The 24,787-nt window shown below is 40.9% G+C and overlaps 1 protein-coding gene and 1 pseudogene across 2 annotated transcripts; one reads left to right on the forward strand and one right to left on the reverse strand.

Annotated features, from left to right (window-relative positions):
• Positions 1-2,435: 2,435 nt before the first annotated feature.
• LOC308518499 (non-selective voltage-gated ion channel VDAC2-like) lies at positions 2,436-3,323 on the reverse strand (annotated as a pseudogene). The gene has a single exon. The product of its transcript is annotated as a non-selective voltage-gated ion channel VDAC2-like (transcript).
• Positions 3,324-19,090: 15,767 nt separating this feature from the next.
• On the forward strand, positions 19,091-24,571 carry LOC308518500 (non-histone chromosomal protein HMG-14-like; the record flags this gene model as incomplete). Its single annotated transcript, XM_081090251.1, has 2 exons — positions 19,091-19,126; positions 24,211-24,571. 2 exons carry the CDS (start codon positions 19,091-19,093, stop codon positions 24,559-24,561), a joined length of 387 nt encoding a protein of 128 aa, XP_080946377.1. The 3' UTR covers positions 24,562-24,571.
• Between the last annotated feature and the right edge of the window lie 216 nt (positions 24,572-24,787).

Here is a 24,787-nt window from a genome sequence, read left to right on the forward strand (position 1 = left end):
ATGTTTCACATGATAACATTTAACATGGTGCTTTTGCATTATCTGAGCCCTGCAGCCCAAACTGAGATGTGATTTTTATGGTAACAAGATGATGACAAACTGCAGAGGGAAGGGGCTGGCTGCTGCTGGTCAGTGAGGAAATAAGCACAGGAAAACCCAGAGAAATGGCTCTAGGCCAGCCGTGGGCAAACTACGGCCCGCGGGCCGGATCCGGCCTGTTTGAAATGAGTAAAACTAAAAAAAAAAAAAGACCGTACCCTTTTATGTAATGATGTTTACTTTGAATTTATATTAGTTCACACAAACACTCCATCCATGCTTTTGTTCCGGCCCTCCGGTCCAGTTTAAGAACCCATTGTGGCCCTCGAGTCAAAAAGTTTGCCCACCCCTGCTCTAGGCTCTCTCGCCCGGTGGATCAGCATTAGCCCATTTCTACGAGGCGAAGGTGATGTGGATTCTACCCAGCCTGCCTCAGGGAGTATAAAGTGCTTGCCCACCAAGTATCAAGTTGGGTGAAGGACAATGTAACTATGTGTGAGTCCAAGGGGAGCCTGAGGCTCCTCTCCTCCTCGCAGGGGCAATGCCAGGAAGAGCATAATGGGAGAGACCCATGGGGTGGGAGCCTGCACCATTGCTTTCTACCCTACTCTCTTCTTCCAAAAGGGATACACACTGCACTCAGGGAGAGCACCAAATACAGCTTTCAAGTCCAGTGGTGGATGGATGGATAAGATACTAGGGGAGAACCTTCAAACATCAAAGGATTTCTTTACATATTGAAGTGGGTCTCTCTATCATACAGGTAGACCAACTACCACCTTCCAATCCCAGATACCTTCTGTCATGAGCAACACTCCACTGCTAGCACACAAGTGCATTCATTGGCAGGTGGTTGCCACATTCAGGTAAAATGATTTGGAGGATGCTCTAGCAGTCAATATATTTGTTCCCAGAATAAGGGCTGAAAACCATCATCAATATCACCACTCACTTTATTCTAGAGAAGAGGTTTGTATAAGTTTTTTTGTTATTAAAATGCATTAAAAAATCATAGTGAAGAGTTGGCAAAAGTATTTGTCAATTAAAAAATGCTAAAATATGGAGAAATGTTTTCGTCATAGCACATTCTGGGTTAGAATTGTTGTTTTTAATGCTCAAGACTTACTTTTTTTCTTTATTTTTATTGTTGACACTATTACACATCCCCATTCCCTCCCCCACTTTTACTCCCTCCACTCAGCCCCTACCCTACCCCCTTGTTCTGGCATCACCACACTTGTCTGTGTCCTTGGGTCTTTGGCTAATCCCTTCACCTTCTTTCATTCAGTCCTCCCTCACCCCTCCCTCCTCCTCTCTAGAATTGTTTGATGAAGACTTGAGATGGGCAAGTAGACCTGAAAAGGAGCACCAGCTCTGAAGTCTGAGGACCCAGCTGGAATACTGTCTGTGACTTCAGTCTCAGGGACACACTCTCCTTCTTGGTAAACCATATGTTTTGGCCTGGGTGATTATTTCCTGCATAACAGGGGTTGTTGTGGGAATCAAGAGAAATGATTACCAGAAATAATAAAATAATTCAAGTCCTGCACAAATGCTAAGGGTTATCACTACTGTTTTGTCATGGGGGAAGAAGGATAATCAGCAATTTGCTTGATTAACCAAGTCCAACCTAATTGAGGAAGGCAATGTCAGGGAACTAAGCCACACACCCTGAGCGCTGGCTTCCCAGCCATGATTCTGGGCGTTTTTCTTAGTAATAGGCATCTTGTCTTTTTTTTTAATCTTCCACCAGAGAATTAAGTTACAACCTCACAAGAAAGGGCTGGCCAAATACCCAGTGCTTCTAGGATCTGTCTCCTTCAGGCTATGTGCCCTTCCTCAGACATCTAGGGGAAAGATATAGTTGGCTTTAAATCTTTGCGGGTTCCCAATTCAGGTTAAAGTCCCATGTCTGATCCATATGTCTGTGTATTCTTAGAGCTATAACCCCTGGCTAATTGAGTGCTAAGGTAGATCAGCAATTTTGCTTGATCAACCAAGTCCTACTTAATCTACTCTGTAAAAGGACTTTAGTGGACAGTATCTGAAAGTGAAAGCATTTCTAAACCATTCGAACAAAGACAATCAACTTGGTGTTATTGCTATTTTAGAGGGACTCAGGGGAAATAATATTGGGGCCAGTCCTGGGTTTGTTTGTTTGTTTCTATGATGACAAATAAGGCAGCTTAGCTTTACTTGACTAACATTTGCAGTCTGTATTGTGCAGGATAATGGGTTAGCTTGGGTGTTTGAATCAGGTCCTCCTGTGAATGCATCAAAATTGTCTCTTGTTTACAAGAATTACATTTTAATACTCATCCTGACGTGACAGCCACACACCACAGATTTGCCCAGTTGTGTCTCATGGCAGCTTCCCCGGGAGCTGCTCTCAGCAATCACGCCTCTGATCCATGTTTACACTCTAATCCCTTCACCTTCTCGCACACTGCCCTCTGCTGCATCCACAAGCCCCTTGGCCCCAGTGTCTCAGCAGCCCCCATCTGACCCGGCTGGGACCTTTTCAGTGTTGGTGTGTGCTCTTCTCTCTGGCGACACAGATCAGTGGGATCCAACCGATATTCAGCTGCAATGCCAAAGTGAGTGCAGCTGTACCTGATGTCCAAGCAAGGTTTACTGAAGTGTCCAGATCTTCACGTACTTTCTGATAAATGGAGCCTCCGAATTCTGTGCCATCATTGACATGAGTGTGTAGCTGGAAGTCCCCGGTCCTGTAGCCCTCTGCAAAGTTATTCCTTGTGAGCTTTGATTTGGCACTGCCAAAGGTCATCTAGCATCCAGCAAGCAAGCCCTCATAACAAAAGACAGTTGAACCATGGATTGCAGGTCCAGCAAAATAAAAGCCAGCACTGCAACCAAGGTTTATACATTCCTTCTCGTAAGAAGACTTTATTTTACCACTTTTCTTGCCTGTGTTTGGTGAAAAGGTGGTATCAAATGTTGGTTTCAAAGCTTGACAAACCTTGTCTTTAATTGCGATTTCTGTTCCCAGAGTGTTATCAGTGTTCCATTTCTCTGTGAAAGCCAGACCATAAAAACCATTCCTATTTGGCCTCCAAGGTCCTGGTAACCTTACCAGTGTCTGTATTAGATGAACCAGATGTTGAGAATTTTACGCTACTGCATGAAATTTTGTTTGCACGTCCAGTTTCACCAACCCAAAATCAAATCCTTTGTTGAAAATATATCTGGCAGCTTTGTCAAGGTCAGCATATGATGGAGGAATACACATTGGCTTCTGTGCATCTCCGTCCATAAGTTGCCATGGCAAGGCCAAGGGAAGAGGAGATCTGTTCCTAAATGGCCACGGGGACTGATGGCAATCCTGCCTGCTGGGTAGGCTGCCTCGGTCTATTGGTGGGGGCCAGAAAGGACAGGTTGTCTTGTATATGTTGTTCTAGGTGACTTTGTCTTTCCTTTCTGCCTAGGCTGGTCACACCTTGAGAACCCTGTGTTCCCATTGGCATCTGTCTCAGTGGTAATTACTCAATGAGTGATTGTCTACTAGCTGACTTTCAAATTCTTGCAAATCCACCCAGCTAACTAGGACTCAGTACCACATTTAACAGTTAAGAGAAGCACTTGATTTTCAGAAACGCTGTCATCCAAGGTTGACAATTACAAAGGGCACAGTCATTCATTTTCGGGTGTGGTAGGAAAATAATAACACTACCTAAAATGCTGAGAAGATTAAGTTATCTTACTGGTGGAGACAACCACTGCCTCCCCTTTCATGTGGCACTCAATAATTAAGACTTGTTACAGATACAAACTGAGCACCTATTAGGTGGCAGGCGCAGACCTGCAATTCAGGTTATAACGATGAACAGTGTTTAAGAAAGTTAACACAGCCCTAACTGGTTTGGCTCAGTGGATGGAGCGTCGGCCTACGGACTGAAGGGTCCTGGGTTCGATTCCGGTCAAGGGCATGTACCTTGGTCGCGGGCACATCCCCAGTGGGAGGTGTGCAGGAGGCAGCTGGTCGGTGTTTCTCTCTCATCGATGTTTCTGACTCTCTATCCCTCTCCCTTCCTCTCTGTAAAAAATCAATAAAATATATTTTTAAAAAAAGAAAGTTAACACATCATTTTCAAGTATAGTAATTTACATATTTTATAATTTTTTAAAGATATATTTTCAATGGTTTCAGAGAGGAAGGGAGAGGGAGAGAGAGATAGAAACATCAATGAAGAGCATCATTGATTGGCTGCCTCCTCCATGCCCCCTATTGGGGATCAAGTCCTCTACCCTGAGGACTTGTGCCCTGACTGGGAATTGAAGCATGACCTCTTGTTCCTAGGTTGATGCTCAACCACTGAGCCATGCCAGCTGGGCTCATTTTTTTATTTTTTATTTTATTTCTATGACACTTCATTCTTCTGTTTTTCTACCCGGTTCCTTCTGGGCCTAGCCCTGGGTCTCTTCTCAGATTTTCTACACTCTCTCCCCAAGTGATCTCACCAGCTCACAGCTTTAATATCACCTGTGTGTCTAGATGATCTGGGGGCTCTAAGAAGGCATCTCCCCTAGTTGAAGTCTAAGACTTGCCCAAACTCAGAAAGCTAGTTGTCAAGTCTTGTCTCTCCTTGCAGATCTCAAAGTCTTGTCAGTCCAGAGATATTTCCAGGGTGGCAGCCACTATCCCAGAACTGAGAAACCTGACTTATCTTTGTACCTCCCAACTCCCCACCCAGGTCTTGAGCCACAGAGGATTGTGTGATTTCAATGTGCTATCACAAGACCAGAGTGTTTTCCCTTCCCACCAAATCGGTCATGTTTCCTGTATAGGCAGAGGGGGAGCAGAAGAAAAAAGGCTTGCCCCTGGCATGATTCACTCATTCTGTGAGGCATGAGATTTGATTACCAGTCTTTTGATATGCATGACAGCAAACGTTAATATTTGCCACAGAATTATCTGGCCCCCTTTGAAATTCGTCTACAATGTTAGGCTCTCTGACCCCTAAAGGTAGGGAATACCACAGGCTGACTTCATGCCACTTAATGCTGCTGCCTCCCCTATAGCAACAAAGCCTTCTTGAAATATAAGACATAACACCAAAGAAGTGCCTGATTCCTGGGGTAAATATTACAGTTCATCGAAGCAAAAGCTTACTTTATAAAATAACCAGTTAGCAACGAATCTTAGTCTCCCACCTAAGCCTGCAGTCAGTCTTCAGCATATGAAATGTCTTTTTGCTGTTCCTGGCATCCTTGGGTCATTGTTTTTAAAAGGACATTAAAAAAAAACACACCAAAAAAAACAAGAAACAACCACCAAGAATCACTGGTTAATATGTTTATTACCTTACACATCTTTCTCAGCTTTCCCCCTACTTACTAGTGGACAAAACAACAAAACAAAACACACATCCAACTTCTTTCAGCCTTTATGCCCCTTGTCCAAAGGTATGACCGTTTTCTAACTGCTAGGTGGCAGTGAGCTTGGAGGTAATGTCTGAAACTGTTGGCTGGGAGAGGCAAAGTCTAAAATGTATAAAGCAGGAGCCCCCCTTCATTTCCTTCTCTGGAAATTCAATGGCCCATCTTCATACCACCTCTTCTAATATCCATCATAGTCTTAAAATCCATTATTCAACATAATATCTTTTAAATTGTTGACAAGGAGCCACTTTTGAAGAGTGCGCTCCCTCTGCCCCCCCCCGCCCCCCCCCCTCCCGTCTCCTCCCAGATGGGCCTGTGCTTATTGTTAGAGCCACTATCTTCCTTGTTCAATTTCACCTGGCCTCGCGCTTTTGCCCTCTCATAAGCCCATTTCAAAACACTGTCTCTTTATAATATAAGCTTTTCTTGTGCTGAAACCTTGCCTTTCGTTTGCTCTATACAGCACTTGTCACACTGTATAATATAAGCTGGACAATGATGGCATAGACAACATAACAACTGAATACAGTTATCTACCATGGAACCACTAATGAGTAGTCTGCTTTTTGAGGGCTTCTTACAAATGATAATAAAGATGAGGATAAAGGGCAAGGCTAGGGAAAAGTTAATAGAACCTCACAATGCAAAGACTTAACCTCTGTCTCCATCAACTCATTTTTGAGCTGTCTCACCAGCCAGAACCTTCCCTACTCGTCTAGGGCCAAGTGTCTTGTCAGAGCTCGGAAAATAAAGAATCGCTTTTTTTCCATGCTGAGTTAAAATATAAACTTAGAAGTCACAGTTCATGTTGAAGATTGTTATACATTTTGCAAATACTAAAAAGACATTAAAGTTGGTACAGTTATATGAAATCAGAATAGTTACATAAGTGTGTAATGAAAAGAAGCAATTTTGTTGTAACCAATTTTTAAAAATACACAAAGATAATATCTATGGTTTATGCTGTTCCTGACATTTTGATAGTGTGTTTATTTCTTGGCATATTAGGTTAATGTTCAAGGTCCATTCTGTTTTTCAGCTTGCAAAATTAATGTCTAAGTGCCAATATATAGGAAATCAAATCTTTTTATTTTAGGCTGCCTTGCTTCCAATGACTAGAATCAACATATCCAGCCATCCACACATTTCTCAAAGTAAAAAACAAAAATGGTGTTTATTCTCCTAATATTTGTTGAGGGCTTACTATGCCAGGTATTGTCATAAATGCCTGGATATATTAGTTTTGTCCTCATGGTAACTCTATGCGGTAATAAAGGTAATACTCCCTAGTGGATAGGTGAGAAAGCCAAGGCCCAGAGAGGATAAGCAAGTTGTCCGAAGTCAGAGAATGAATTTGCCTCTGGAACTAGGCTCATCTTGACTAATTTCAACACTGCCTCCATCATGGAGCTGTTGAGGAATAACCTGAGAAATTACTGGTGGCACATGGAGAAAACTGAAATTATGGAATCAACTAAATGACCAAAGGGGTTGATACTTGGGATGAGTCTGAGGTGAGATTTATAGACGGATTCTCCAACTCTTTTCACCCGATGTCTTATGTTTCTAGTGGGTCCCTCTTCTGGAAACAATATACGTTGCCACTCCTCACATATCCCTAATGTGGTTCTTGGGCACCCTGACATCGTTTACATGATTCAGCATCTCACCCCATGCTTTGGCCATAGGAGTTTGGGCCAGACACACCTCTATTATTTTATTTAGCAAATATTCAGATGTTGATGTGAGGGACAGCCAGGAGAGCAAGAGGTCAGATGTACTGCTCAGGGGTACTTTGCTGGGATGTGAAGCGCTGGAGGGACCACAATTCAGCCAGGCCTGACTGCAAAGACTAAATTTTTATTCAGTTTTCCAGTACCATTTCATAAAGCAAAACCAAACCAAAAACAAACAAAAACACCTCACCTAAGAATGTCTATTTCTGACTTCTGACTTCAAAATTAAGTTATATGCAAACCATCTTGGACTTGTCTACCCATTAATTTGACCAAAAGTTTTATTACCTTCTAAAAATATACCTCTTTTTACTGACCCTGTAAGGCAAATTCATAGCTTTACGGTGCGCTCGAAACCAAAATTTGTAGAAGGGGCTTCTGATAGTTAGCAAACCCTCTTAAAATACTTTACAAGGCCTTCTACTACATCCCTTGACCTTCAACAACTAGAGATGCAGAATCTTCTTGGGCAGGCAATGGTTATGTGTTGAGGTACCTATAACCATACACACCCTATTCATTTATAAATATTGGTTCCTACTGGGTGAGATTCAAAGAAAGGCAAAAACCTGGTCCCTGCCCATAGGCAGCTGGTCAAGTAGATCAGAAAACCAGGTAGGCTATCTTGACATAACTAGAGAATGATTTCAAACAATCTATATAGTTAAGCAATGTATATAATCAAGCAATCTATATAATCATGTTTGGTTCTGACTGTCAGGGAATTCAGCATTATAGGAGTACTTTAATCAAGAGAAGCTGCTTATAGATAGGAGTAGTAATATGTAATTCAGAACAATTATGCTGAATAAGATATCTGTGTGGTAACAATAAAGCTGTATCATTTTAAATTCCTAAATTTGGAAAGGGCGTCTACAGGGTTAGTGGGTTCTCAGTAAATCAAGTAAGGGCAATGGGAATAATTTGCTGTGTGACTCCAGGCAAGCTCATTACCCCTCTGGGCCTCAGTTTCCTTGTCTGTAAAATACTGGGTTGAATTAGAAAATTCTGTGGGTCTCTGCCAGCCCTAACATCCTGAGGGTATGACTGTGTCTCCGTGCGCAAGCAGTAGGACACATCTGCAAACTGTCCGGCTTTCGCAAGGATCTGCTCAGCAGGACAGGAAATCCCTGGCTGTCCTGGGAGGAAAAAAGTGATGAGGACCTTTCCCAGCCAAGGTTCTTGGGGCATTCTCCTATGATGCCCAGAGCAACCTTTTCTTACTCTGGTGCATCTCCACTGAGGAGCTTCATTAAACATCAGGACAGATGGCATCGCTCACTTCTGCTAATTCTGAATCCTAGTAACATCTTTCCTCTCTAACTTCTAAGTTGTTTGATGGAGTTGACTAATTTTCTTTCTAAAGTCGTATGCTCTCATTTATCTATTTCCCTAGGATCTCTGTTTCTCTTTCATATTTAAATTGAGTGACTCAATCAATTTTACTATCATCTACTCTCCAGTTGATTAAATCCTAAATCTTATCATCAGAGTATTTTTGGGAGATGATATAAAATTTAAAGTAATTTTTAATCACCATTATAATATGCTCATAATTGCATTTTCCATAAAGTTTTTAAACTTATGGAATCCTCATTGAAAGCCGAGTTTGAACCCAAACACTTATCTCTGGATTTTCCCAAAAATATAATATGATAGGCTTCTCGCCTTAATAAGTTATGTTTTAGAGCTATTTTATATGAAGTTAGGAGATATAATATTGGTACATTTTGACATCTTCCAGGCATAGTGAAAATAATACCAGAGAAATACAGGATGAGGATGCTCATAATCACTATAGTAATTTGTACTTGATGTTTGATATTGAGAAAATTTTTTTCTAGAATTAAATCAACTATTAAATTAATGAAATATCAGATGACCAATGTACAGGTCTCTGTCATGTTAGTTTAGTATATTAAAATCACAATACTTATTTTAAACTAGACACAAAAGTCATAGACTACAGTTCCTCCTAATGCAATCCTTCTGGCCAGGAGACTTCACTTGGTTATGCAGCCTAAGAACTTACAGTAGGTCCTTGGGTTACATCAGAGATTCGAAACCCACCTACATAAGCACCTGTGTCATTCACATGGAGCACATACACAGCAGTAATGAAGTGAAACAGTAAAAAAAAAAAAAATTAAAAGAAAGGTAACAATTCCTGACCTTTACTCGTGGTAAATAAATAATAAAAAACATAAAGCACATATGTACATATGATGGAACTTTTTAAAAAAATAAATACTGTAAATGGGAGATGGCAACGTAACCACGAAACAACATACGTTGAGCCCGACGTAACCCAAAGACTGCCTGTATTTGCTTCTGAAGATGTGAATGTGGTCTCTGGGAAGAGTACGAGAGTATGCTGCAGGGCAGATTAGCATACTCTCATTGGCTCATTTGGCTGACCTCAAGGGCCAAGTCAATAAGAAAACATCAAGTTGATCAACAAAATTGCTTAACGTATTTGTAAACCAACTTAGCCAGTCAAAAGGGCTAAAACCGGCACACCAGTTGAGGTGTATGGACAGCCTTCATTTAAATCTCAGTCGAAGAGAAGCTGCCCGTCATTCCCGTCCCTTCTAACAGAAGGCCCAGGCTGGAACAAACCCCAGAGTCTGAGCTTCTCGTTGAACACCGGAGCCGGTCCTTACTGTTCGCAGGAACAGCACAGGGAAGCTGGAGCGCGGCCCTGTTTCACCGGCTCTGGGTACCATCAGGCCTGGGCCTGCCGAGGGCACCTGTTAATTCACAGGAGTAGGTTGCTAAGAGGCGGTGAGGTGCTCTGAATCATAGCATCTCTGCTCAGTGGATGCTTCCCAAACAGATGCTCTTTTCTGTTGCCCACTAATAATCCCACATCCATCCTATGTATTCTTGAACAATCATACCTGTTGACATTTTGCTATCACAAGAAAAGCCCTGAAAGATGAGAGGAGAACCCATTGAATTTATCTGTGCTTTTAGTTATTTCTGAGAGAAAGGTGGTATTGCAACAATCCATTAAAGCTGTGTATTGTATCAAAGCTAAAAGTCTGTCACATAAAAGCACCACCTGTAGCCACTCCTTTGAAAGGAAAGTCCTTGGCAAACAATGGCCTGATTGAGCCAGTTTAATCAGGCAGGAGTCAAGATCACTGAGACATAAATTAAGCATTCATCCTTGAGTAGCAGCCAAGCAGCCAAAGCCCCCATAATCCCAATTAATCCCATTTTGTGCGGTTGCCCTTGGGCCAAGGGCAGAGGGGAAGGGAATTTGCACATGTTGGTTCCGCATCAGCTCTTTACCTTTACAGGGGGTGGGTCTGTAATAAAGGAGAGCACCTATGCCAGTTCCTGTTCCCACACGGTGGCAATCAGAGCCCTCCCCCACCCCGCTCTGCGTTCTGTCAGCCAGAATTTACTTCAAGGACACTCTACACTTTCAGGAGAGTTATATACTTGGGCTCCTCTGAAGACAGACATGACTCTGTTTCATTCTCCTTTGTTTGTACAACTGAACTGACTTGCCGTCACCCGCTCCCACAATCACACAGAGTGAACAAGTGCACCACAATCCCCTCGGAACTCATTTTTGCCAATAGATACTCGTTCTGGAGGAAAAGTTGTCTTGCTTCCCAGGGCCTGGAAATTTCCCCCCAGAGATCAGCCATTCTGTCCACAAACAGAATCAGCCTAATGGGGGCCACCGCTCACTTCTCTTGCTCCTATGGGAAGGAAGGACAGAATGCTCTCTGCAAACAGGTCCTCCCCTTTGCTGCAGATTCACTGTGCTCAGGTCCCTTCTCACTTTAACAGAAGCCCAGACACCAGCTGAGTGGGAAGGGCTCTGTGAAGGAACCTGCTGGCTCACTTCCCCTTTTCTTTGGATACATTAGCAGATCCTTGTCTCCCCGATTTCCTTATAGTTTGGGGGAAGTAAGATGACACAGAAGTAGGCTCTCTCCAGTGAACATGAGCACAATTAGTAGGTATCACTTCTTATTTTGGCCCATAAAATTCTCTACATACTCATCTCCATGTTCTTTCCCCATTTCTGACTGAAATGGAAATGTGTGTGCGTGCGCACGCGCAAACACACACACACACCCTGTATTCTCCGAGAAGCCAAGTTTTAAATATGGCAGCGTCACAATTAGCCTGGATCCCAAAGTAACTACATGGGATCTTTTCCAACCATATTTTCCCAACCTCACTCATTGTACTATTAGGTGAGCAAGAAATAAACTTCCATTGTGCTGAGCAACTACATGTTTGGGTTTGTTTGTTTCTACAGCCTTATCTGCTCTAACCATACAGGCGTGACCCTCTGCATGGCTCTGGACTGCCAGTCTTCTCTGGCCATGGGTCAGGAGAGAGCGACTTAGAGGCCAAGGTGGTGAGGGCTCCTCAGCCCAACCTGAAGCCTTCCAAGCTGAGCTTCAGAAACTCCTAGGTAGTAATGGGCCTCTATTCCAGTAACTCTCTGCCCACACCCGATTCCTTCCCACAGGTGAGCCCTTAGGCTGGGTTCTTAGGGTTCTTCTCCATTCGGAAGGATAGGACTTTTTGGCTTTAGCTCAGCTGAGTCATTTGTGACTGGGGCCTGCCTATGAGTCAAGGCCCCTGAAGTGATGGAGAAGTTAAGCCTTGACCTTCTGCAGGAATCTGGTTGAAAATAAATCTGCATGTATCACTTCTGGGAAGAAGGAAAGGCACTGAAACATTTCTGTGGGCTCTGGTTTAACTGCCACTTGAAGTCCCTGTCACTTGAAGTCTTTGCTTCTTCAAGAGTGTCAAGTTTAATTGACAGAATTTCAGTTAATGGCTTAAACGTTATTTTGATAAAAAGAAATAAAGGAATGCTTCCTATTATGCTTATCTTTGAAAATGCTAAGCATTACATTGTTTAGAAGAAGAAGAAATAGAAAATAGTACTAGCATTCTCATGACCAATATACTGGTGTCAAGAGATTAGATCTAGGAGACATAATGAGCTTTAAGAATAGGACAAGTGGGACATTAAGCACTTTGATCAGTGTTAAGTTTAAAGAAAAACCACCTGTACTTCAAGTAGATAGGGCTGTTGTTCTTTTTTTGAGAAAAAAAAATATACTAACTTCACTTCAAAGAATCAGACTTGTTAACAGGTAAGGTAGAGAAGTTACAGCTCATAAAAACCATTATTTAAGAGAAAAATGTTGTGTTACTCAAACTCATGAATACTCATTTCATGTTTTGCTAAACTCTCCAGTTATTAATAATAAGTTACAAAGGAGAGAGACAGTATACTCCTGCAGATAAGTCAGCTCCCCCTAGATAGGTAACTCAGTTAAAACTGAGTTTCTTCTGGTTATCTCTTTTTTTTTCTTTTTTTTTTAATATTTTTTATTGATTAAGATATTACATATGTGTACCCTCTACCCCCCCTCTCCCCGCTCACCCCCTCACCCCCCCCCCCCCGTTGTCCGTGTCCATTGGTTAGGCCTATATGCTTGCATATAAGTCCTTTGGTTGATCTTTCCCCCTTGCCCCCACCCTCCCCTACCTTCCCTCCAAGGCCCGACAGTCCAATCAAAGCCTCTCCGTCTCTGGATCAGTCCTTGTTCATCAGTTTATGTTGTTCATTATATTCCACAAATAAGTGAGATCTTGTGGTATTTATCTGCTCTCCAGTTCCATCCATGCTGTGGCAAATGGTAAGAGTTCCTTTTTCTTCTTCCTCTTCTTAAAGAATACCTTTCAGCATTTCATATAATGCTGGTTTGGTGGTGATGAACTCCTTTAGCTTTTTCTTATCCGTGAAGCTCTTTATCTGACCTTCCATTCTGAATGATAGCTTTGCTGGATAAAGTAATCTTGGTTGCAGGTTTTTGCTATTCATCTCTTTGAATATTTCTTGCCACTCTCTTCTGGCCTGCATGGTTTCTGTTGAGAAATCAGCTGACAGTCGGATGGGTACTCCCTTGTAGGTAACTGACTGTCTTTCTCTTGCTGCTTTTAAGATTCTCTCTTTATCTTTTGCTCTTGGCATTTTAATTATGATGTGTCTTGGTGAGGTCCTCTTTGGATTCCTTTTGTTTGGGGTTCTCTGCGCTTCCTGGACTTGTAAGTCCATTTCTTTCACCAGGTGGGGGAAGTTTTCTGTCATTATTTCTTCAAAAAGGTTTTCAATATCTTGCCCTCTCTCTCCTTCTGGTACCCCTATAATTCTGATGTTGGTACGCTTGAAGTTGTCCCAGAGGTTCCTTACACTATCTTCATATTTTTTGAATCTCTTTTCTTTTTTCTTTTTCGGTTGGGTATTTTTTGTTTCTTTGCATTTCAAATCTTTGACTTGATTCTTGGGATCCTCTTGTCTGCTGTTGGATCTCTGTAAAGTATTCTTTATTTCAGTCAGTGTATGCATAATTTCTAATTGGTCCTTTTTCATGACCTCCATGGTCTCACCATACTCCTTGAGGGATTCATTAAATTTATCGGCGGTTTCCATAAAATTCTTGACAAACCTTATAAACGTGGCCTTGAACTCTATATCCAGTCGTCTGGCCTCCTCCGTTTCTGACAATTGTGACCTGTTTCTTTGTCTCCGCATTTTGGCTGCTTCCCTGTGTTGATAGAGTGGCCTGCGCGCCAGGTGTCCTGTAGGGCCCAGTGGCTCAGCCTCCCCAGTTACCTGGGGTGGACACTCTTGGTGCACTCTTGGTGCCTCGGTTGTTGTAGGATAGGAATTGACCTCCAGGCCAATTGGCTGTGGGAAGCAGCTGTGTCTGAAGTGGGAGAATGGACCCCCTCTGACCACTGGGTACAGTGGCTCCTGGATCTAAGGAGGTGCTAATTCAGCCCCTGCCTGAGGCCACACAGCAGGAACTACGAAGAGGCTCAGCTGTGAAGCAATGCAAGCCGCTGTGGGGCCTTGGGCCTTCTCTTGGAAGTTCCGGGTCTGGCTGGCCCGGCTGCAGTTAGGTAATTATCAGGTTGCAAAGTTCTGGGGCATTCACATGCAAAAGCCTCTGCCGCAGCCCGGGTGGGGCGTGGTCTCAGGGAGTCAAAGGGCGTAGAAAGAAGCAATGGCTGATTCTCCGCGCCCGGAGTCCCGTGTCTCAGTGTCCCGGTAACGGCTGCAAGCACCTCTGAGGGAAATCCGCCCTCAAGTTCGCCCGCTGCCGCCTGACAGAGCAGCCTCTCCCCGTATGAGTCCTGGGTCCCCAGAGACTTCCCAGAACCGGAGATCAGAGCAGTCGGGAGCTTGTGATTCAAAAAGCCAGCCGCGTCCTCAGGTGCCACCCCCTTTCCGCGTGCCCGCGCCGCCGCCGTACCTCTGCACTCAGCCTCTGCAGCTCCTCTGGCTCTCAGCGTGCTTTTCTTTTCTTCTAGTTGTAGAAATTACACTCAGCCAGCCTTCCTGTTGTTTTGGACAATGTTTGCTCCGTCCTTTGGGCTAATTTTCAATTGTTGTGGGAGGCGACTATTTCCCGGTGTTTATCTATGCCGCCATCTTAGTTTCTCCCCTGGTTATCTCTTACATTGCTTGTGGGAATGTAAGTCTGGCAGTTTCTAAAAAAATTATACACATATCATATGACTTAGTAATTGCACCCTGTGCATTTATGCCAAATAAATGAAAACTTGTGTCCACATAAAACCTGGACACAATTATTCATATCAGCTTTATTTGCAATAACCAAAAGCTAGAAACAACCAAAATGCCCTAAGATAGATTAATCATTAAACAAACTATGGTACCATAGACCAGTGGACTATTTATTATTCAACAACAAAAAGGAACCAACTATTGATACATTCAACAACTTGGATGGGTCTCAATGGCATTATACTGAGTGAAAAAAATCAATCTCAAAAGGTCACATATTGAATGATTCCATTTACTAGTATATTGCATTCTCAAAATGACAAAATTAGAGTGATTAAGAACAGACTAGTGATTGCCAGAAATTAGGGATTGCAGCAGAGAGGGAAGATGGTAGGAAAAAAAATCAGTTTCTAATTCCCACTCCACATGGTACAAGAAATTTTTTAATTTAAACTTTTAAATATTTCTAACTCTGTGTTTTCATATGTGTAAAATACTTTGAAAAGAAGTAACTAATGCCATTTTCAGAATAAAGGTAATACAAAGCATGTTTTTCCATATGAAAGAGGAAGTCAGATCAACTATTTTAATCAGGGGCTTAAATAGTGAGGGGACATCCCAGGGGATATATAAGACAATCTATGGGGGACTGGGAAAGAAATGTTAGAACATCTATTTCTATTTATTGCATGTCTTGTACATTTAAAATTGCTATTTTGGAGTATCTTATATACTGCACAGAATGTATTACTTTCATAGTATCAGTATATCATTTATACAAATATAAGTATATAAGTATATATGAATATTTGGGCATGCAAGCTCAAAAAATTTTTCCCGGTAGGACTGCATGAAAGAATATTCCCTGATAAATATAAGGACAGCCTTGTTTGCTCACTTCCTATTTGCCCTCAACTGTTGGTATCTGTGGCCTAGCGTTCTGCCTTTGGTCTCCTTCTCACTCAGCATGCATCTCCTGAGTCAGAAACCAACCCTCTTAGTTGTAACTGCTGTCACTATGCTAAAAGAGTAAGACTATCTCCAGACTATATCATGCTTCTGAGCAATTTTCAATAATTGCCCACAGAGCGAATTCCATCAGTATGGCTCCAATAAGTAAGCACACCGTCCCCCCTCAAATTGAGCTCAATATATTCCAACCCTCCTCATTTTTAACCTGCTCCTTTTATTACATTCCTCATCCCTATCTATAATTCACATGATCACCCTAGCCAGAAATATGGTGGTTATGTGAGATTTTTTTCGTTTCTCTTTCATTTTACATTGTTAATTTTTATTTTTTATTATCTCTAAATTCCTCCATGTATTAGATCTCCACAAATCAACAAGGATAAATTTCAAAAACATAACATAAAAATAAAACAAGTTGCAAAAAGAAGCATCATTTAATATGTAAAATTTAAGTATGTAAAACAATACTGTATATTGCTATGGACACATACATGCCTCTAGTCTAGAAAGTAAAAGTCATGCGTAGAGATAACATACTCAACTTTAGGACACCAATTATCTCTAAGGAGGAAAGAAAGCAGAAGAAATTGGGAATAAGGCTACATTTTTTTAAAAAAATGGCAAAATGTTGTCTTATGTTAAAGCTGGGTGGTGGTCACATGGGTGTCAGTTACATGAAGTTTTCTGTATGGTTGAAATACTTCATAATTAAAATTATTTCTCTAAGGAAAAATAATACTACTTCCTGTCCTCAACTACCTGCCATGTCCAAAGTTCCTAGTTCAAGTTCCTGATATTTCTCCTTAGATTATTACAATATTCTCACTGATCTCCCAGCATCCATTTTTGTCTCCCTTTAACCCAGCCATTACACACAGACAAAATAAACATTTCAAAATGAAAATTGGAGCATATTTTATCTCTGTTAATGGCCCATTCATGGGTCTATATCAGTTGGAAAATGGCATAAAAATGCTGAATAACAATCACAAAAATTTCAGGTGCCCACAACAATAAGTATTTATTTGGCCTATGAATACGGAGGTCACCTGGGGGGCGGGGGTTGGGGGTGGGGGGAGTTGGTAGGCTGACCTAGGCTGGACTTGGCTGGGATGAGTTGACTCTGGTCCACATGGCTGGCCTCTTGCTAGCCTGAACTGTCCTTCTCATGGTGATGGCAGAAATGTAAGCAGGAAAATGAAAACACACAAGACCTAGGCTTGGAGCAGGTACACCATCACTTACACCTCATTGGTTTGGCCAAAGCCAGTCACCTGGCCAAAGCCAGTCACCTGGCCAAACCCAAAGTCAAGAAGTACAGAAATAGTCTTTATATCTTTAATGATAAGAACTACAAAATCACATGGCAAAGAGTGTGGTTGCAGAGAGGGGTGAAGAATCGGGGCTATAAATTTTCTTCCCTTAGTGAGGCATGGACAGTAATCCATGAATGTATCCTGAGCCACCTCTCCAGCCTCATTACCTGTTGCTCTACCCTTTGTTTTCCATACTGAAGACATTCTGAACTTTCTGCATGTCCTTGAATATGTCCTGCTGTTTCTTCTCTTTTTACCCTAGCATAAGTTACTCTTTCTGTTTTTACCAGGCAAATGCCAACTTCTTATTCTTCATGGCCTCAACTCCTACCTTCTTGTCCAACCCCTTCTCAGTAAGACCAATTTTCAGCTCCCACTGTCATCTCTTCAGAATTAACCACACCTCCTCTACCTTAATTATATCTTGAACATGCAATATAGATACCCAGCACTACTCTTTTTAGACTATAAATCCTTTGAGGACAGAGATTTGCATCTTTTGTGACTACCACTTTTATTGAGGATCTATAAATGTTTGCTGAATGAATACAATCTCTGGCTATTGGTTGAACTTTCCTAGTTTCTAGAAACAAAATAAGGTGTCCTCTGACTGCAGGAGATCAAATAGTAGAGTTTTCAAGGCAAGTTAAACTCTACTTGTAAATTAATACATTGATATCATTGATAAATGATACATTTGACAAATGGTAAAACAGCTATTTAACTTATAATCTGATCATTTTTAAATAAATTGCACCAGGGGTCTCAACCTTGAATCATGGAGCCACCAATAAGATGCCATGTATTCAGGTGAGGAAGGGGTATGATCCAGCTCACCTTACCCATTATGTTACTGGGCAGTGCAACCTGAGGGTGGAAGAGACCCAAGTTGTATTTTCCTTATGAAACTGTACATCATTAGGATGTGTGAAGAAGTCTTTGTCCACTGTGCTATTAGAGTCATCAACCCCCAATTCTTGGAAGAGGCCCTAAAATCATGTTGTGATTGAGACCTCTACTATCCATTCTTGTAGGAGAACAAAGAGAGGGACTGGATCCATGAATGGCTATCTTTGGAGTTCAAATGGCCTACTGTGTTGTTATGTTTGAAATCACAATTCTTTTCTTGGTCAATACACTCTCACTCTGGAGTGATGAGTACCAACTCCTTAACAAATCATGTCAAGGATAGACCCCAAACAGAAGCATCCTACTGTTACACCACATGGATTTATAAACATCAAAAGACAGAGTCAGGGACAAAAGTGAGCACGGACCATACAGCTAGAAACAATGGAATCGCTATTATTTGTTTGCTTGTTTCTTCAGGGGGGAAATGTAAATCAAAGAACAACAACAACAACAAAAAACCCACCCCTATACTCAACCAAGATGCATGAATGACACCCCCAGGCTTACCACATTCAAGAGAGCTAACTACAGCATTAACAATGCTTTGCTACTATGGGCAGAGAGGACTAGCTGCTTCATCTGCTGCTTCCATTCCTAATTTCCTTATATTCAGGGAAATGTACAAAATGATTTTATGCCAATATCACATGCCACAAAGCAGAGTTCACTTGGGTGGTTCTGGCAAAGAGATTGTTCATCAATGTTGTTAATGTACACTGGAAGACATCTGATGTGAAATTCATAATTGAAATGTTATGAGCAGTTTAGCATATGGATCCTTCACATCCACTTAATTGCCAGTTTAGTAATAATTTTATGTAATGAGGCATTATTAATAATACGTGAAATACTAAATTGACGTAATGCCCTAAAAACATAATATGGCATTTGCCACTGAAAGAATATTATGATTCCAGGTGTCTTTACGATGATTTAAAAAACATATGTGATATTACAGAAAATATTAAATTAATTGTTAGACACAGCTTGGTTATGATATAGTTAAAATTCATCCTCTAAGTTATAATCTGTTTTTACAAAAAGTGCAAATCTTTGACTGCCCTTTATGGACTCCCATTGCAACTGCTGCTTGAAGTTCTCTCACCATTGGATGTTTGCCATCCTCCTCCTTCATGGCTGAGGTGGCATCTGATATGGAGGAGGAGAAAGTGAGACAGAAAAGTTGAAAGGTTTGTCCTAGTTCAAGCACTAAGAAGACACAGGAAAGCAGAAGCCAAATGCTCTCTATTGACACACTCAAAATTTCATCACACTTCAGGAATTTTTTCAATAGCTTAATATGTTTCCTAAAACCTTCTGATTGGAGCCTTGGTCATCATTTGCAAGGCCTGAGGGAAGAGTGCAAATGGAGGCTCACACACCATAAGTTCACATATTTAAAAGCTATAAATGAAGCTATTAAGTAAAATATGATCTTTTCTACCTTGACAAATACCCTGTCATAATGATGAAATGAAAAAGTATATAAAAAGCCTTGGTTTTTGTATGACTTAACGTCATATAAAACATTAAATATCAAGGACAACTAAATCTAGTTTTTATTGTCCATTATTCCTGTTGTTCCATTGTTAGGCTGGTGATATCTGGATGAGTAATAAAATAAAAATATACATAATTCATAAAAAACTAAAATTTAGTCCATAAAATATGTCTTTCCTGCTTTTATTTTGGCCAAGTTACTAAAGATGCTGTTATAATGAACATTTTTACAGAACTTCTATTCTATTGACACTAATGAACTAAATAACTAAAAAACCAGAATATAATTATATTCAGAATGAAAATGTTAATTTACTTTCATAACATATAAATTAAATATGAAAATTAATATTTTTGTATACTTTCTAAAATTTATTTCTCTTTTAAAATATTCAAAATGATGCATTAAATTTAAAAGGCAGAATGAAAATTATAATGGATAAATATAAAAATTGTAAATCCATTTATTCAAATAATGCCAAAATCTTTTATTTAGTATTTTGAAATTTTAATTAAATCTTAAGTGTTTTATAAAGATAAAACTATTGCAATTAGAGTATTCAATGTCCATCTGGTTGCTATGTAAAGAACTAGCATCATACTTCCAAATGTATGTCTAGATAAATATGTCTGTAGAAATATCTGTAGATATTTAAGAATAGTATGAATTATTTAATACTGCAATATGTCCCTAAGCCACCATGTGTGACCATTGCAAATACTGCACTAACTTGAACCAGGAATTGGAACTCAACTGGAAGATGGAAGAGAAGTAAAAAAATGGATACTTGCACTACTGGGAAACAATACTTCATAGAATAAGAGTCTACTGCATTCATGCTGACAGGAAAGATCTGACAAGTTAATTAATTTGTCTTTTCTCATACCTAAGCACTTCAGCCACTTAAACTCCCTGCTCTCAACAGCAGTGTCTGTCTCTGAAGCTGAAAGTGGCACAACCCACAGATTTTCTCAGCATTGGACACAGTTGCCTTTGTTTTGAGGACACAGGGAAGGCCACACAGAAAAGTGTTTCATGGGGTCCAGCTGGTGTGGCTCAGTGGTTGAGCATCAGATACCTATGAACCAGAAGGTCATGGTTTGATTCCCTTTCAGGGCACATGTCTGGGTTGCAGGCTTGGTTCCCAGTAGGAGGTGTGCAGGAGGCAGCTGATCAATGATTCTCTCTCATCATTGATGTTTCTATCTCCCTCTTCCTCTCCCTTCCTCTCTGAGTGTGTGTGTGTTTCCTGGGGCCTGACAGGTTTAGTCAGATAAACTGATGTTCAGAGGCTTGGGTTTCCTATCAGCAGTGAGCCCTGGATCACAAATGAAGAGGTGCCCTGTGTTCCTTGATAAGTGTGTGTGTGTGTGTGTGTGTGTGTGTGTGTGTGTGTGTGTGTGTATGATTATAGGATTTTCTAAACTGTAGGTACTATAACAAGGCCAGCTCTTGCCTGGCTCTAATCACAGCGCAGCATGTGATGGTACGTTTACACAGAAAGAGTTTAATAAAGGTTGCTTCCACACCAATTAATAACACTGCCTCAAAGATGCTAAAACTTTCCCCTACACCAGCTGTGGGCAAACTACGGCCCGCGGGCCGGATCCGGCCAGTTTGAAATGAATAAAACTAAGAAACAAAAAAGACCGTACCCTTTTATGTAATGATGTTCACTTTGAATTTATATTAGTTCACACAAACACTCCATCCATGCTTTTGTTCCGGCCCTCCGGTCCAGTTTAAGAACCCATTGTGGCTCTCGAGTCAAAAAGTTTGCCCACCCCTGCCCTACACACTTCCCTACTTGAGCCAGATTATAGCTCAAATCTTCCCCCATCTCTTTGTGGTATGTGTGGGGGAGTGATAATCATCTTTGGAATTTTGTGTCTATGTCCAAGGATGGTTATGCTGGTTCACATGGCCAGACTGCTTGTTAAAGTATTGAAATACCTCCATGTTATTTGTTAAACAATGGTTTCCCTGAACTCCATGTGTGCCTCCCACCTTCCTGCCTTCCCTGGGACCTTCTTCACAAGGTTTCTACACAGAATTTCTCCAAGACCCTGCTTCAGTGTGCTTCTCAGTATTTTTAATATTACCCTTGCATATGGCATATAGCAAGGGGGAAATACAGAAGACTCTGGATGAACACCATTCGCACTTGTTTCCAAAAAATATATTTAGCAGAGCATCATTGGCAGGATATTGATAGGGTATTTCTGGATGGCACCAAGTTATCTGGCTGATAGGAGAAGAGATGGCCTTTCTTTGTGAGGTTGGCTATTAAAATCTGATTCAGGGTCAGCTAGAAGGAGAGCTATTTCCATACTGACAGATGTTCAGTGGCTTTTGTCAAGTGAGTTGGTGGCCTTTATCCACTTCCAAGTGGCCAGATGTCCATATCACTAAAATCACTACTCTAAGCTGATATGTGATCTGATTAAGGTACCTCTTAGGCATTTTGGCTCAGAGTTTATAACTGAATTGGAGTGGATATTGAGACAGATATATAAAGAAGAACTACAGCATATTCTGACTCTAAGACCATCCTAAATGCCTAAATGTGCCCAGCATTAACCTGTTTTGCAGATAAACCTAGAATTTAACCGTCATGAAATGTTATTTTAGCACCTTGCAAAAAGTCTGCAAGAAAAAAAATTGGCTATTAAAAGTAATTGTGTTATTTCAGTGTTGTATATATTTTGTAATGAATGTTCAGCAAAGGCTAGTGAGAGTGAAAGAAAGGAGGGAGAAGCTAAGACAACAGGATATTTTCCAAATTGAAATCACTTATTTTGATTTCAAAATCCAAGTCAGCTTAGCCTCTTCCAACCCCAGATTGAAGGTGGCCCAGGGTTTCTTCCAGAGCTTGGCCCAGCACCACTATTATGAAATGGATTCAAGTTTTTTATATGTATTTTTATAATGTACATGTTCAGAGGCAGATCCAGGTATTGTGGGTCCGTAAGCTTATACAATTTTGGAAGTCTCTAAGAAGAAGAATACAAAATCATAAATTCAAAATTGCTAGGGTCCCCACCAGGGCCTAAAAAGGGGGGCCCTGCAAGGGAAGGGCCCTGAGTGTAAGCTGCACTAGCATCATGGAAACTACCTCTTCTTTACAGCTTGCCTGTGTAGTTGACACCAACACACTTTGTGCAGCTGTGATCTTCTACTTTACATTTTGTTCTAGGTTCTTTGCTGTGCTATTGTGCCTACCTTAAAAGAAATGCAAGCTGAGCAAATCTATGAAGTTTACATAGCAGGAAAAAATGGATTTTCTGTCATTTAAGAGGGATATGATTAAAGGGCCACTCCCACCGAAAGTCTTGATGAAATGTGTGCTGTGTGGCCATATGATAAAGGGGTAGAATTTGTGCTGATTTCTTCAAGCTTAAAAATGGGACAACTGGTATTCATATCTGAAAAGCTCTTTCAAACCAACTATACCATATAAACCCCTGTGCATTTTGGGACTTATGGGAGGGAGAGTAGCCTGATTTTTTTTTTTTATAGTTAATGTCTCACCTCCCTTATTGTGCCATGCAAGGCAAAAGATGAGGCAGGGATTGATACTACACTGCCATTCTCACACAGAGATTTTTGTGAGATGATGTTTCTGAAAATTTATTTCTACTTGGTCTAAAAAGATAAATTATAGAAACATCATTACAGCCTTCCCTCTTTCTAAGTTTGCAGGAGGTGATGGCTTTGAGAGTCCACGTCCTGAGTAGGGCAGTCCACAGAAGGTGGTACATGAGATTTTACGGGATAGTAAGGAGGGATGAGATAAGGAGGGTCAGGCCCCTTCGCAGCCTGCTCTGCTCCTGGGTAGGGCTCATGTGCTAGAGGGGACAACAGGCATCTGGATCCTGGTTGTAAAGGCGAGGTAATTTTGTATTTTTAATGAGTCATTTTGAAATATTTGTAGTTTTACAAGTACATCAATATTCTGTTTAACTTACTTTGTATTATTATCTTCTAACTTTGTTGTGACAACTGTTCTTTAAAATATGTTAAAACATATGACCTAGCACATCATCTGTTTTTGGAAATGTTTCATGTCTGCTTGAGAAGAATGACCATTCTCCAACTGTTTGCAGGAGAATTCTACATATGCTCATTAAATGAAGGGTATTAATTGTGTTCAAATCTAAGCCTTCACTGACTTTCTGTCTGCCAAACCTACCAAAATCTGATAAAAAAGAGGATAAACAACTCAATTTTAATTAAAAATAAGCAAACGACCTGAATAGGCATTACATAGACTAGAAAGTATCTACAGCCAATGTGCATCTAAGAAGATGCTTAACCTCACTAGTAATTACAGAAACATAAATTAAGGTATCAAAAAAATTTCATTTTTCATTCACTTAATCTGCAAAAATCAACAAGTCTGATAATATCAAGTGTTGAAAGGATATGGATCAAGGGAATTTCTTATGTATTACCAGGGGGTATATAAAAAGGCACAATCACTTTGTAAATAATGTGGCATTATTTTGTAAAGGAGGAACATTTATACACTCCATGGCTGTTCAGTTCTATTCCTAGGGATGGAGACAAGAGAAATCCTGTCTATGCATCAGAAGACATGTGTGAGAAAGTTCATTGCAGTGCTATTGTAATAGCAAAAAACTAGAAAAGACTCAAATGTCCAATAACACAAGAATAAAAAACTAACGAAATACTATACGACAGTAATAATGAGTGAGCTATAGGGGCAACCCAGGTTTGCCAAGCCACTAGGCGCGCCGCGGCCCTCAGACACCCAGCACGTGCCTGGCCGGCCACCACAATGCCCAAAGGAAGGTCAGCTGTGCGGAGGGGGCTGCCAAGGAGGAGCCCAACAAGAGGTCCACCAGGTTGTCAGCCAAACCTGCTCCTGCAAAAGTGGAAACGAAGCCCAAAAAGGCAGCAGGAAAGGATAAATCTGCAGACAAAAAAGTGCAAACAAAAGGGAAAAGGGGAGCAAAGGGAAAGCAGGCTGAAGTGGCTGACCAGGAACCTAAAGATCTACCTGCGGAAAACGCAGAAACTAGAAGCGAGGAGAGTCCAACCTCAGATGAAGCAGGAGAAAAAGAAGCCAAGTCTGATTAATGTCATATCCCAAGTCTTATCAGTGGTCCCTGTCGCCCTTCTTGTACAATCCAGAGGAATACTTTTATCAACTATTTTGTAAATGCAAGTTTTTTAGTAACTCTAGAAAATTTTTAAGAAGGAGGGAATTCCACCTCATCCCATTTTTTAAGTGTAAATGCTTTTTTTTTTTAAAGGTGAAATCATTTTCTGGTTGTTTATTTTTTTGGTACAACCAGAAAATAGT

The sequence above is a fragment of the Myotis nattereri genome, assembly GCF_964212035.1.
Source record: "Myotis nattereri genome assembly, chromosome: 4".
Lineage (NCBI taxonomy): Eukaryota > Metazoa > Chordata > Mammalia > Chiroptera > Vespertilionidae > Myotis > Myotis nattereri.